Source organism: Tyto alba, unplaced genomic scaffold (assembly GCF_018691265.1).
Source record: "Tyto alba isolate M040663 unplaced genomic scaffold, T.alba_DEE_v4.0 Super-Scaffold_14, whole genome shotgun sequence".
Classification (NCBI taxonomy): domain Eukaryota; kingdom Metazoa; phylum Chordata; class Aves; order Strigiformes; family Tytonidae; genus Tyto; species Tyto alba.
The window spans coordinates 10,603,853-10,614,685 of NW_024881276.1; the positions used below are offsets into that span (position 1 = coordinate 10,603,853).

Here is a 10,833-nt window from a genome sequence, read left to right on the forward strand (position 1 = left end):
TTTATGAAACTCATATGGTGCTGAAAACACTCCTGTAGTATCATGTAGCCCGCTGTGTTCATTACAGAGCTCCTTCCTTTGATAGCACCAAGAATGATAAAGAGGTTTTCTGGTTTATTTCGGAATACTAAAAGTGGACTGCTTCCCTTAGGGGCTCTAGCCTCTTAATTCTGAACAAGAGCACTCTCTTAGTTAATCAGAATGTTTGCTCTTAATCTTACCTTTTTCTGCTAATTAGACCACTGTGTGAGCAAATAATGCTCAGTCCACAGCTATAGATAAAAGGCTCAAAAGATGTCAGACATCTGGGAACTGTAATTCTTTCAGAGGAAGATGTGGTAGCAGAGATGTGGCATATTCCTTTGAGTCCAACATAGTGATATACTGTGTATATAGGAAGCTAGGCTTCATTTTATGACCTCTTATATTCTGTTTGATTTTTTTATAGTGCCCACTCTGGTTTTCTGGGATTTTTTCATAGTCTTTGAACATCAGAGAATAGTGTTAGAAAGACGAGTACCATTATTGTGAGAGTTTCCACATGCTGCAGTTTCAGGCACTTTAGAATTTTATGTGTTAGAATTACCAACAGTGAGTTACTTTTCCCTGATTTTGTGTGTTATTTTTACATTTAGACTAACTAGACTAACTAGGAAAGACCAGGCATAGGCATTTTCCAGGGCAGAGAAAAATCAAACAGCCACAATGAGAAATAAAAATATACCACATTGCCCATAACTAGCACACTTAAATACATGGGTGCTTATATTCTGACGTGTAGCTGTTCTTCCAGTATAGCTGCCTCAGCAAGAGCTCAGTGTGATGCCACAGATGATATATAAGGAATACAGTCCCACTAACAGGGAAAAAAAAAAAAAAAGGAATTAAAGCTTTAAGGATAACACATGCATTACTGCAGACAAATAGAAAATTACCTCCAAGCTATAAAACAGGCCATATTTTTCAGAAAAAATGACATTTCCAAATGCACTATAAGTGATTTTATATACAGCAGTTGGCAAAGCAGAGAGGTGAAACCAAGTGCACATAAAGGAAAATTTATCAGTGTTTTCAGTAAGCTCCTTTAGCACCACAGAGTCACTTACCAGTTGCCTACCAGTGCTTTTGTACTGTTTCTGAAGGGTTCTGATAAAACAGTGCTCCACAGACCTATTCTACTGAGCTTCTGCTTGTTGGGTTTGGGGGGTTGGCTTCTTTTTTTTTTTTCTTCTTTTTATTTTTTTATACTTTGAACCTTTAATGTTGCAGCTTCGTCCAAGCCAGTGCTTTTCCAGATGTGCTCCTGAAGCTTCGTGTTGCTCTCGTGATCTCATTGGCCCTGATGTGATTTACAGATTACTTGAGGGTCTCTACGTGGTACTTTCCAGGTGGACCTGAGCTCGCTCCAGTTGTGCTCCAAACAAGCCAGGTGGAAAACAAGATCCAAACAAGAAGTCATGTAGCCAGAGTTGGCACAACTGGCAGACCAGTGCTAACAAACCTGTTTGACAGGCAGAGTGAACTGGTGCCTGTCTGCACTCCTAAGAGGACACTGCTGTGCGCTGTACGAAAGGATATGCTTGAATCTAACTAGCTCTTCTGCTTTACCTTTTAGTGCAGTTTGTTATCTTTCTTTACTTAGCTATCTAAAGGTCCCCGGACAGGGGAATGGCTAGGAGGTGGCTCTCGAACCTCATCTATTTCATTATGCGCAGCACTCCCTGTAAACCTGGTGTTTTTAAAGTGGAATTCTAGTTTCATGTGTAAATTAGTTTCTAAATCCCCTTCATGGCACTCTATTTAGGCACTTTTGTGCTAGACCAACGTCTCAATGCTTCTTTTCAGCACTATCTCATTTTCTGAGGTTATTGCAATGATTGCTGTTTCCATGATTGCAGGCATCCTCAGTAGTTTCAGAGTTGTTTTCTGTGAGTACTTTCAGCCAAATAGAGCTGGCTGAGGCTGTTCTATTTCGCAGAAAGTCTCTTTCCTTGCTGCAGTTCCTGATACATTATACAGTTGACAAACTGAACCTAACATGGCTCAAAGAGATTCCCCCTCCTCAAAAGAGAGGCAATACTCAGATATATGTCACAGATAGCAACACTGAATTTCTTGCCAATGCAAGAATCTGTGTCAGCAACAAGGTGGCTGTTCTCAGGACCAGAATGTCACCAATGACACTTACATATGCTCAGCTCATCACAGACATTCATAGACACAACTCCTATGGAAATGGGTGGTATCTGGTTACATAGGTACCTCTGAAGACCTGTGCATTAGTTCTCTCTGCCACTAATTCCTGCTCATAAGATCAACCCAATTTACCTCATAAGAGTATCATGATGACATCAATGGTTAAAAATGTGTGGCATCATGATATGAAGGGTTTTATATGTTGACATTATATAGTAGCTAGTGCTGCAGATAAGCAGGTGAGTGGGCACCAGCAGTACAGAAAGTAGAAGAGACTGCTGTGCCTGAAGTGGGACGTGTGTGAGCTTTTGTTGGTGAGAGTATGTTCTCAGGGAACAAGAGATGAGGCCTGCCTTTCTGCAAGCACCTCCTGACAGCAGAAGAGGTGCAAAGAGCAATCCTGACTCCTCCCTAGTACTTAGAATGGGGTAAACTTTGGATCCTGACTATGTCCAGTGATGATCTGATGTAAAATGTAGACAAGTTCCAAGAAGTAAGGTTTCTTGGAAAACTTTCTGTAAGCTGAAGCTTAGTTTCTCATAATATGCATGTAGTATCTTCCAGTAAGTGGAGAACCTGAGTGTAATGCCTGAGACTGAAAACAAAAATAGATTTGGATACAAAATTTGGCCATTTTTATGTGCATGACAGTTTTTCACTTGGAGCATCTGCGGTGCACAACTGCACCTGCAAGTACATCCCTCAAGTGAATTCAAGTGTAATTCAATAACTCAGTAAATAAATAATTCTGGCAGCTGTTGTCTTCAGTTAAATATGAGCACTCTTTCCAGAAGTGCTCATATTTTAATAGTTCTCTTCATTTTGGCAAGGGTTTTCACAGCCTGAGCCTCCTTCACTAAGCACAAGGCCAAGTTTATGGCATGGCAGTAAACTTAACACCTAATCTCTATGTGCCTATTCCTAAATGTGTATATGTAGACATATATTAATTTGGAGAAATATATATTAATCCTTGCCTTAAGTAAGAATTTTATCCAGGTGATTTAAGCAATGGTCTGGGTGAGGGGAAGCCTGCAAGGGCAACAAGAGAGGACACGCTGCTGGCAATTCATCAGAAATCTTGTAAGATTGAATGAGTCTCCTCTCTCAGCTCAATTCAGCACCTCTGGAAGTGCCTCCAGGGCCTCTTCATTAGCGTGTGTTTTCTCTGCTGTACACACAGAGCAATTTTTGACAGTTCTAAAGGGGAAGAAAGGTTAAGTAGAGTCTTTATGGTGCTAGGAGGCTCTGGATTGCAGTAGGTTGTAAGTATTTTCTTAAAACTGAGTAAGTGTTTATGACTGTATGTTGGAGTATTTTGATGGAAAGCCCTAGTTCAGTGGAACTCATGGGAACAAACTCCCCTCTGAACAAATATGCATGCATGTGAAAGTAGTGACTTTTTAAATACTTGGCATTTGCAACTTTTTAATAGCATATATGATACAATGCTGAGTAGGGAAAAGTAATTTCCATTTCCATAGCTCCTATCATCTGGCACTGTTGAGGAAGTCTGAGCTTTTCTTAGCACTGCTGCCCACATGGTGTGTCTGAAAAGTGAACTTGTCTGTCAGGATTTCCACTAACACCTTCTGTAAGCAGTAATCCAAAGGATTCTCCCTCACTCCTCCTCTAAAACACCACATTTAAGTGCCTCCTGTTTTCATAGAAGTCTATGTATATACCATAGGTATTGTCTGCATATGTGTTTTCAAAGGATAGAATCCTCTGCCTGTGAAAGCAGATCATCCCCTTATCTCATGTGTGATTAGTTACTTACACAGGCTCTGGACAAAGAAGTTGAGACTATCATTTTTTTTAGTGAGCGCACTTCTCTATTAATCACTTAAAATAGTACAAAAGAAGCTTAACCACCAAACTTTAAAAATACTTAGAGTGTTTTAGAGTATTACTTAGTGTAAATAAGAGTCTGCAAGCTTCTATATCTTTGTAGCTCATCAGACATGAGAGGTTTTGCCTTAGTCTCCAAGGCTGCTGCTGAAAAATAGTGCTTCTTGAGTAACAACTTCCTTTAGGCCAGTATCTTAGAGAATGCACTTAACATTCATTGCCTGTGCTGCTGTACCAACTCTTCCAGTTTGTCACAAGACATATCAACCAGTTTTTACAAAAGAACTTGTTCAGGGTTTTACACCAGGACTGGTTATCAAAACATCAGGCAGTGTTTGCCAGGTGTTGCAAGGAGGGTGAGGAAGAGGTAGGGCAGTCGCTGCATCCTTCCTTCCCAACAGACAGCAGAGCTGATCAGGATTGCAGGAGAACATGTACCCCAGCAGAGAGTACACCTTCAGAAAAATAATTTCCTGGGGCTTCAGTTACAGCAGCACCAGCTATTGCTTATATGAATATAGAATTGTGAGCCTTTGATCGCCCAACGTTAATGGCTTTTACAAAGCCTCTGACATTACCCATATTTGAGGCTGATGCTGGCAAAGTGCTGCCAAGCCGTGGAGTAATTATCTTTGCTGTCTGGAATACTTCAGGTACTTCAATCATTAGCTGAAGTTTTGTAGCAAGAAAGCAGATCAGCATGCCAAAGAAAGATCATGGTCAACATTTTATGACCTTGTGAAACTTGTGGCTCCATTGCCCACAGCTTAGAAGGCACGGTGCTGTGGAAAAGAGCAATTTAAACAAAGTTTTAAAATTCAGAGTTAGTATCTAACTGGGGTTAGGAATGTGAGTTTGGTGGTGGAGTGGAAAACACATACATTGAGTTATTTAAATAAATGATAGCAATTGGTATAAAGGAATAAAGTTCCATTTTCTGTTTCCATGATGACTCAGCATTTGACAAGTTGTTTTCCCTAGTTCCCAAGGGGAAAGAAGCAGCTGCCTTTGGCCCTCTCCTGGCACAAAAGAAAGTTTCGGTGTCAAGACCAGAACAAGAAGGTATATTATTTTTATTTTACAGTATTTCTTTTCCTGTGTATTATGCGTTTTCATGACAACCTATATTAGCCAAGACAGAACCAGTTTACAAGCCTTTAACATAATGGTTTGGTGAGCACATCAGAGACAGTATCTGGCCAAACCATTCTGCCAGTTCCAATGTGAGAAGCTGGTTTTGTGTCCTTTTCAAAACATACTTTTAACTATTTATAAGCCATGTTTAGAAAATTATGCTACATTGAAACGTGACTTGCAATTGAATTTCACTTGATTTATTCCATAGTCATGAAAAAAATAAATAATTTCTATCATCTATAAAATGAAAGCATTAGTAGAGTGTTGCATAGCACACAACAATATGCCCATGATGTCCTTCAGCCATATTCTCTTGTTTTTTCTCCTGGTCCTGTCAGAAGACAGTAGGAGTTTCCCCTGAAACAGGCTGAATAAATATTTACCCTGAATCTTAAATAGCCTGGCTATGAATTTATGATAGTTCCCAATTCATCGGTAAGTCTTGTGGATATGGGAGTAAAATAACCTGTTCTTTCCCACATTAAAACATTGTTGCAAAGTCAGGGGAGCATACAAAGTCCAAGACATGTCAATTTATGTACACAATTTAAGCTTCTGCCATGCCTCAGGCAACTGCTACACCCGCTTTCAAACAGAAAACTTTTCTACCTGTTGGGAACTACAGCAGTCTGCAGCATAGCCCTGGTCAAAGCATAGCATAAAGGCAGACCAAGGGGCACGCTCCCCCTCTCTCCTGGTGGTAAACAGATTCCCTGTGATGGACAGAATCATGAAGCTGACTGTAAGGACCTGCTTATGAGCCACGGAAAAAAGCAGAATCCAAAAGGGGGGCACTGAGGGATCATATTGAGCTGATGCATTTGCAGGGTAGCAGCATCCTCCTGGGGAGTCTCCAGCCAAGTGAGCAGTGTCTGAAATGCTGGGATTGTCTGTAGCTGAGCTTATTTTTAGGACAAAGTGGGTCTCACCCAAAACCAATCCACAAGTGCTTCCAAATCTTAAAGAAAATAAAAGAAAACAAAACATACAGATATGCTGGCTGACATTAAGGATAAGATACTAGATTTTTTCCAATTCACAAAACAGTTGTCTCAGAAAAAAAATAGATTTATACAGTAAAGCTCTCTAAATGCCATGTACTGCACTTCTTGGTCTCATGACAAAATACATGAAAAGAGCAAGAAGGATGCTTCTTTCTGAGGAAATTCAGATGACTGATGTATTTTTCTTAATCTGATCTGTCATGCTTGCATTGCACAGTGTGTCTTTCTTTGTTTATGTTAATGCTTTTCATCTGCACCATCATGAAGGCTGTGATGTGCTCTGGGTGATACCCTTTTGCAGTGTACTCTAAAGGTCAGCTGAGTTGGGCTATTCCCAGCTCCAGGCAGGATGAGTATCAAGTGCTGACGTAAAGGATTCCTCTCTTTAGGAGGAACATCTTCTCTCTTTCAATGGATAGAACTGGAGCTTGAGCATCTCAGCTGACTACAACTACACCAGTCTAACAAATGGAGAGAGGAAAGCTCTAAAGTCAGCAGATCCCAAACCATTTATGATGCTAGAGTTTAAAACTAACACCTCCAACTATATCTGGTGATCAGCGAGCACTCAGTATACAGAAGTCATATCATATAAACTCATGTGCAGGTTGGCAGTAAAAAGCCACAACAGATTTTCCTGTGCATTAAAGAAGGAATTACGACATAAATTCTGATGATTTGCTTTTTCACAATTTAATCTAGCTCAACGCTATCTGAACTGAGATTGTAGATAATTTTAGAATGACCTATACATTAATAACTGGGTGAATAAAGAGCAAATTCTTTTTATCAGTACTTATGATATAGTGTTCCTCTTATCTCTGAGTCGCCATTGCCTTTTTTTTTTTTTCAGTTGATTGCAGCTTCAGTCGAGGGGTCTGTGACTGGAAACAAGATGCTGATGATGACTTTGACTGGAATCCTGCTGATCGAGATAGAGGTATTTAAATATTTGTCCTCTAGCTATGCTTTGACTTGATGGCTCACCCCCTCCAAAAGCAGGGGGGATGGAGGGGAAGACAGAATCGAGAATTAGTTTTCCTATCAGTGATTTATTTATAAGAGAAAAAAGGAGGCAGAGAATGCTGGGAGTGGAAATTGTTTCTTTGAAATATCCAGTGGCAACTGGTAATCAGCAATATATTTCAACACAGATGAATCAAAAGCTGAGAAAAATTCTTAGAATATCACTGCTCAGAATTGCAAGGTACAAGGCAATGGAAACCTTATTAATTACACGTTGTGTCTCTCTCAGACTGGTAGGGCATTTAACCACACATCTGCCATTTAGGTGGATGTGGCAATGTAGTCACTCCACAAGTACCATGTGTGACTGTTGTGTGGATGTATATAAAAAGGTGTGGCTGAAGAAACTTGTTTGAAAGGATGTCTCCTCCCCTGTGACACAGGAAACATTGCAGAAGTTGCTGCAGTAGGGACCAGTGGATCCTTCAGATCCTGCAGGCCACTTGATCCAGTTTCTACACACACATTCTCTCCCTCTTCCCTCAAAGTCTTTCCATCCCAGTCTTTCTTCACTAATCCTTCCTCTCCTGCTCCATATATTTCCTTCTCCCCAAGTTCCTTCTCTGTGTTGTCACTTCCAGGAAGACCTTACCTTACCCTGACATTACCCCATCTCCCCAGACTTACATCTGCTGATTATGACTATATTTATGGGCCCAGATGATTTATCCCTTAATCACTTTGCATGTCTCTGTCATTTCATTGGTCCTCCGGGATGTGGGGAATAAGCTATCAGTTCCTTCATGAGTTTGTCATCACTGCAGAGGACAGTGGAGAGTATTGAGCTAGCTCAAGTATGGGAAATGGTCTGACCACAGAGGCACAGCAACGTGTTTCAGGCTGTTGCATTTGAAAAACTGAGATGGTTTTGTGTTTGAAAGATAGTGCAAGGAAGAATGACTGTAATTGCCAGTGATATATGAACTCACCTCCTCTATAAACTGATCTGACTTCCAACAGTGCAGTGGTATTCCTTGCAAAGTATACTCCCTGATGCTTTTCTCCAGTCTGATTTTAAATTATTCAAGTAACTCAGCATTCATGTATTTTCTCAGCAAATATGTATTCACTTTGCTGATAAATAACACAAGTCGATTAAAGATGCATTTTCCTTTTATTTTTTTTGTTATGAGGTGATGGATACTACATGGCAGTTCCAGCTTTTGTGGGGCACAAGAAGGATATGGGGCGTCTAAAACTTCTCCTCACTGACCTCAAACCAAAGAGCAGCTACTGCTTGATTTTCAGTTATCGACTTGCTGGCGAGAGAGTGGGGAAACTTCGAGTGTTCCTGGCAAACAAAAAAACTGCTCCTGTCTGGGAGCAGAACAAAGGAAAAGATGAAAGATGGAGAACTGGAAAAATAGAGATATTTCAGGGGGCTGAAACCACCAACAGTGTAAGTATAACACAGTTTATAAACTTACTACCATAACCAACACAACTGCTTAATTTCCTAATCCTCAAGTGTTCTACCAACTGTTTTATAGGCATTGCTTACTGGCAATTGAAAGTTTTATCTGAAATGGGAAATAGGAACACACATTTTAGGAGGCAGAAAAGTTGCTATTTCAGAGCTAGATTACCCCAATTGGTTAGGACACTGATGCCAATAATCCTGTCATTTTGTAAAAAAACTGCATCGGATCATAATTAACACCATCAAGCAAAATCTCTCCTTAGTACCTCATGCAACAGAAGCACACATACATGCCTGTAAAAATGAACATTTTCCATTTCATGGAAGAGGATGCTGTCAAACCACACTAAACCAGATCTTTAGAGTAGAAGGAGACATTGCGTATAACCAAGGGTGGACAATCACCTGAGGAGCAGGACACTCTAGCCAACAGGGAACACTGTGCACTGATTGATGCCTGAAAACTGCCTCAGCCAGGACTTCAGCAAGTTTGTCATTGAAATTCTAGAGCCTGGTTTTCATTTATGTGACTGAACATTTTCAGTGCTGTGTAAAAGCTTCTATTGCATAATCGAATACTGTGAGTAGAAATGAAATGCGAGCCCTTTTGAATGTTCTTTGCACTACAGGAATGATGTGATGTAGAAAAGCCTTTACATAAATGAGAATCAGACTATAAAATAAAACCCAGGCATCCTATTCATAAATGCAAACCTATTCTCTCAATATAGTATACCTACTATACTATATATACACTATATAGAGAGAGTAAATATATATATATATATATAGTATATACACCCAGAAACTCATGATCCAAATGGATGGAAAGTGATAAGTTGTAATGTCTTCAAGAAATGCGCTAACATCACATGCTGTGATAAAACTATATTATTGTAACAGGATTTTACTCAGTCTGCATTTTCTTTGTACAAGGAAAATAAGTTATCTTATTAAAAGAATCTATTTGGTATTGTAAACCTGTACAGAGGATTATATGCCTTGTTCAGATAATACATGGAAACTCTAAAAACTGCAAGGATTTAAGTCATTAAGTCCTGTATTGTGATAAAACATTCCTCAGATATAGCATTATAGCTAATTAGCATTAAGAGTTGCTAAATGATTGGATAAACTACATTTTCACTGTTAATACATCTCTTTTCTTGTACCAGGTCACTTTTGAATCAGAACGTGGGAAAGGCAAAACTGGAGAAATTGGAGTGGACAATGTAATACTAATTTCTGGTCTATGCCCAGAAGATGCCTGATAACGGATATTTGAGTATACTGGATTTAATCCTATTTTTAATATTTGCCTTACTACTAGTGTATTTTTGTATCTTATTCTTTATGAAAAAAAAAAAATAAAACCATAGAAACTCTGCCTTGAACTTAATGCAGCAATGCAAAGAGAAGAACTGACATGTGCAAGATGCAGAGTACACTATTTTATGAGTTAATCTAATTCTAATACATGCTTTGATTGTAGCACTACTGTATTTTATAATTCAAGGTCAGGGTTTCTAAACTATTATTTGTCTATCTTTTTCACAAAACTACATGCTTTTATTCCTAAAGTTCTTTTCAAGGCTATTCTTAAGTCTTCTATTTCATTTCTTCTACTCCACAAGAACATAAAGCAGTATTTAAGAGGATGTTACTACTTCTGGTGACATAATTTTAACTTCTTACTTAGTGTGTAGATATTCAATCTATTCAACAAGTAAGAAGAAAGAGAGGAGCTTTATTTCCTTCTTGATGGAGCTAAGCAAGTTGCAAGTAGAGTCATATCTTTGAGGAATATTTTCATCACTAATAAAGTACAAAAAATACCTCGTTTGTCATCAGTGTCTTTAAGTCATACAAATCACTGTTTAGAAATGATCCCTTTATAGTTTTATAAGCATTTCATATTCATCATTAACAGATTATGTTGCCAACTGGCACTGAAAAAATGAACAAAAAGAATGACCCATTAGTAGCATTAGCACTTAAGAAACTTCATATTATGTACTGACCTTCAGGAGCAAATTGGTTCCTACTGGATTGCAGGCTTACTTTACCCCACAGAGATAGGAAAGAATGGTTTTAATTTTCCAGTAGACAGTATAGTCTAGTGACCACACAGTAAGGCTCCTTCTTACACAATGAAAAAAAAATCTTTGCTGCGAGTTCTTTCATGTCCCTTCCAACTTC

At 39.1% G+C, this 10,833-nt stretch overlaps 1 protein-coding gene across 1 annotated transcript in view; it reads left to right on the forward strand.

Annotated features, from left to right (window-relative positions):
• Positions 1–10,470, forward strand: part of EGFL6 (EGF like domain multiple 6) — a 44,556-nt gene extending 34,086 nt beyond the window's left edge. Inside the window, exons 9-12 of the mRNA XM_042788664.1 lie at positions 5,029–5,109; positions 7,042–7,128; positions 8,348–8,613; positions 9,810–10,470. Of these exons, the coding sequence (XP_042644598.1) occupies positions 5,029–5,109; positions 7,042–7,128; positions 8,348–8,613; positions 9,810–9,905 (530 nt within the window). The 3' untranslated portion in view covers positions 9,906–10,470. The remainder of the gene's footprint in view (positions 1–5,028; positions 5,110–7,041; positions 7,129–8,347; positions 8,614–9,809) is intronic.
• Positions 10,471–10,833: the final 363 nt, after the last annotated feature.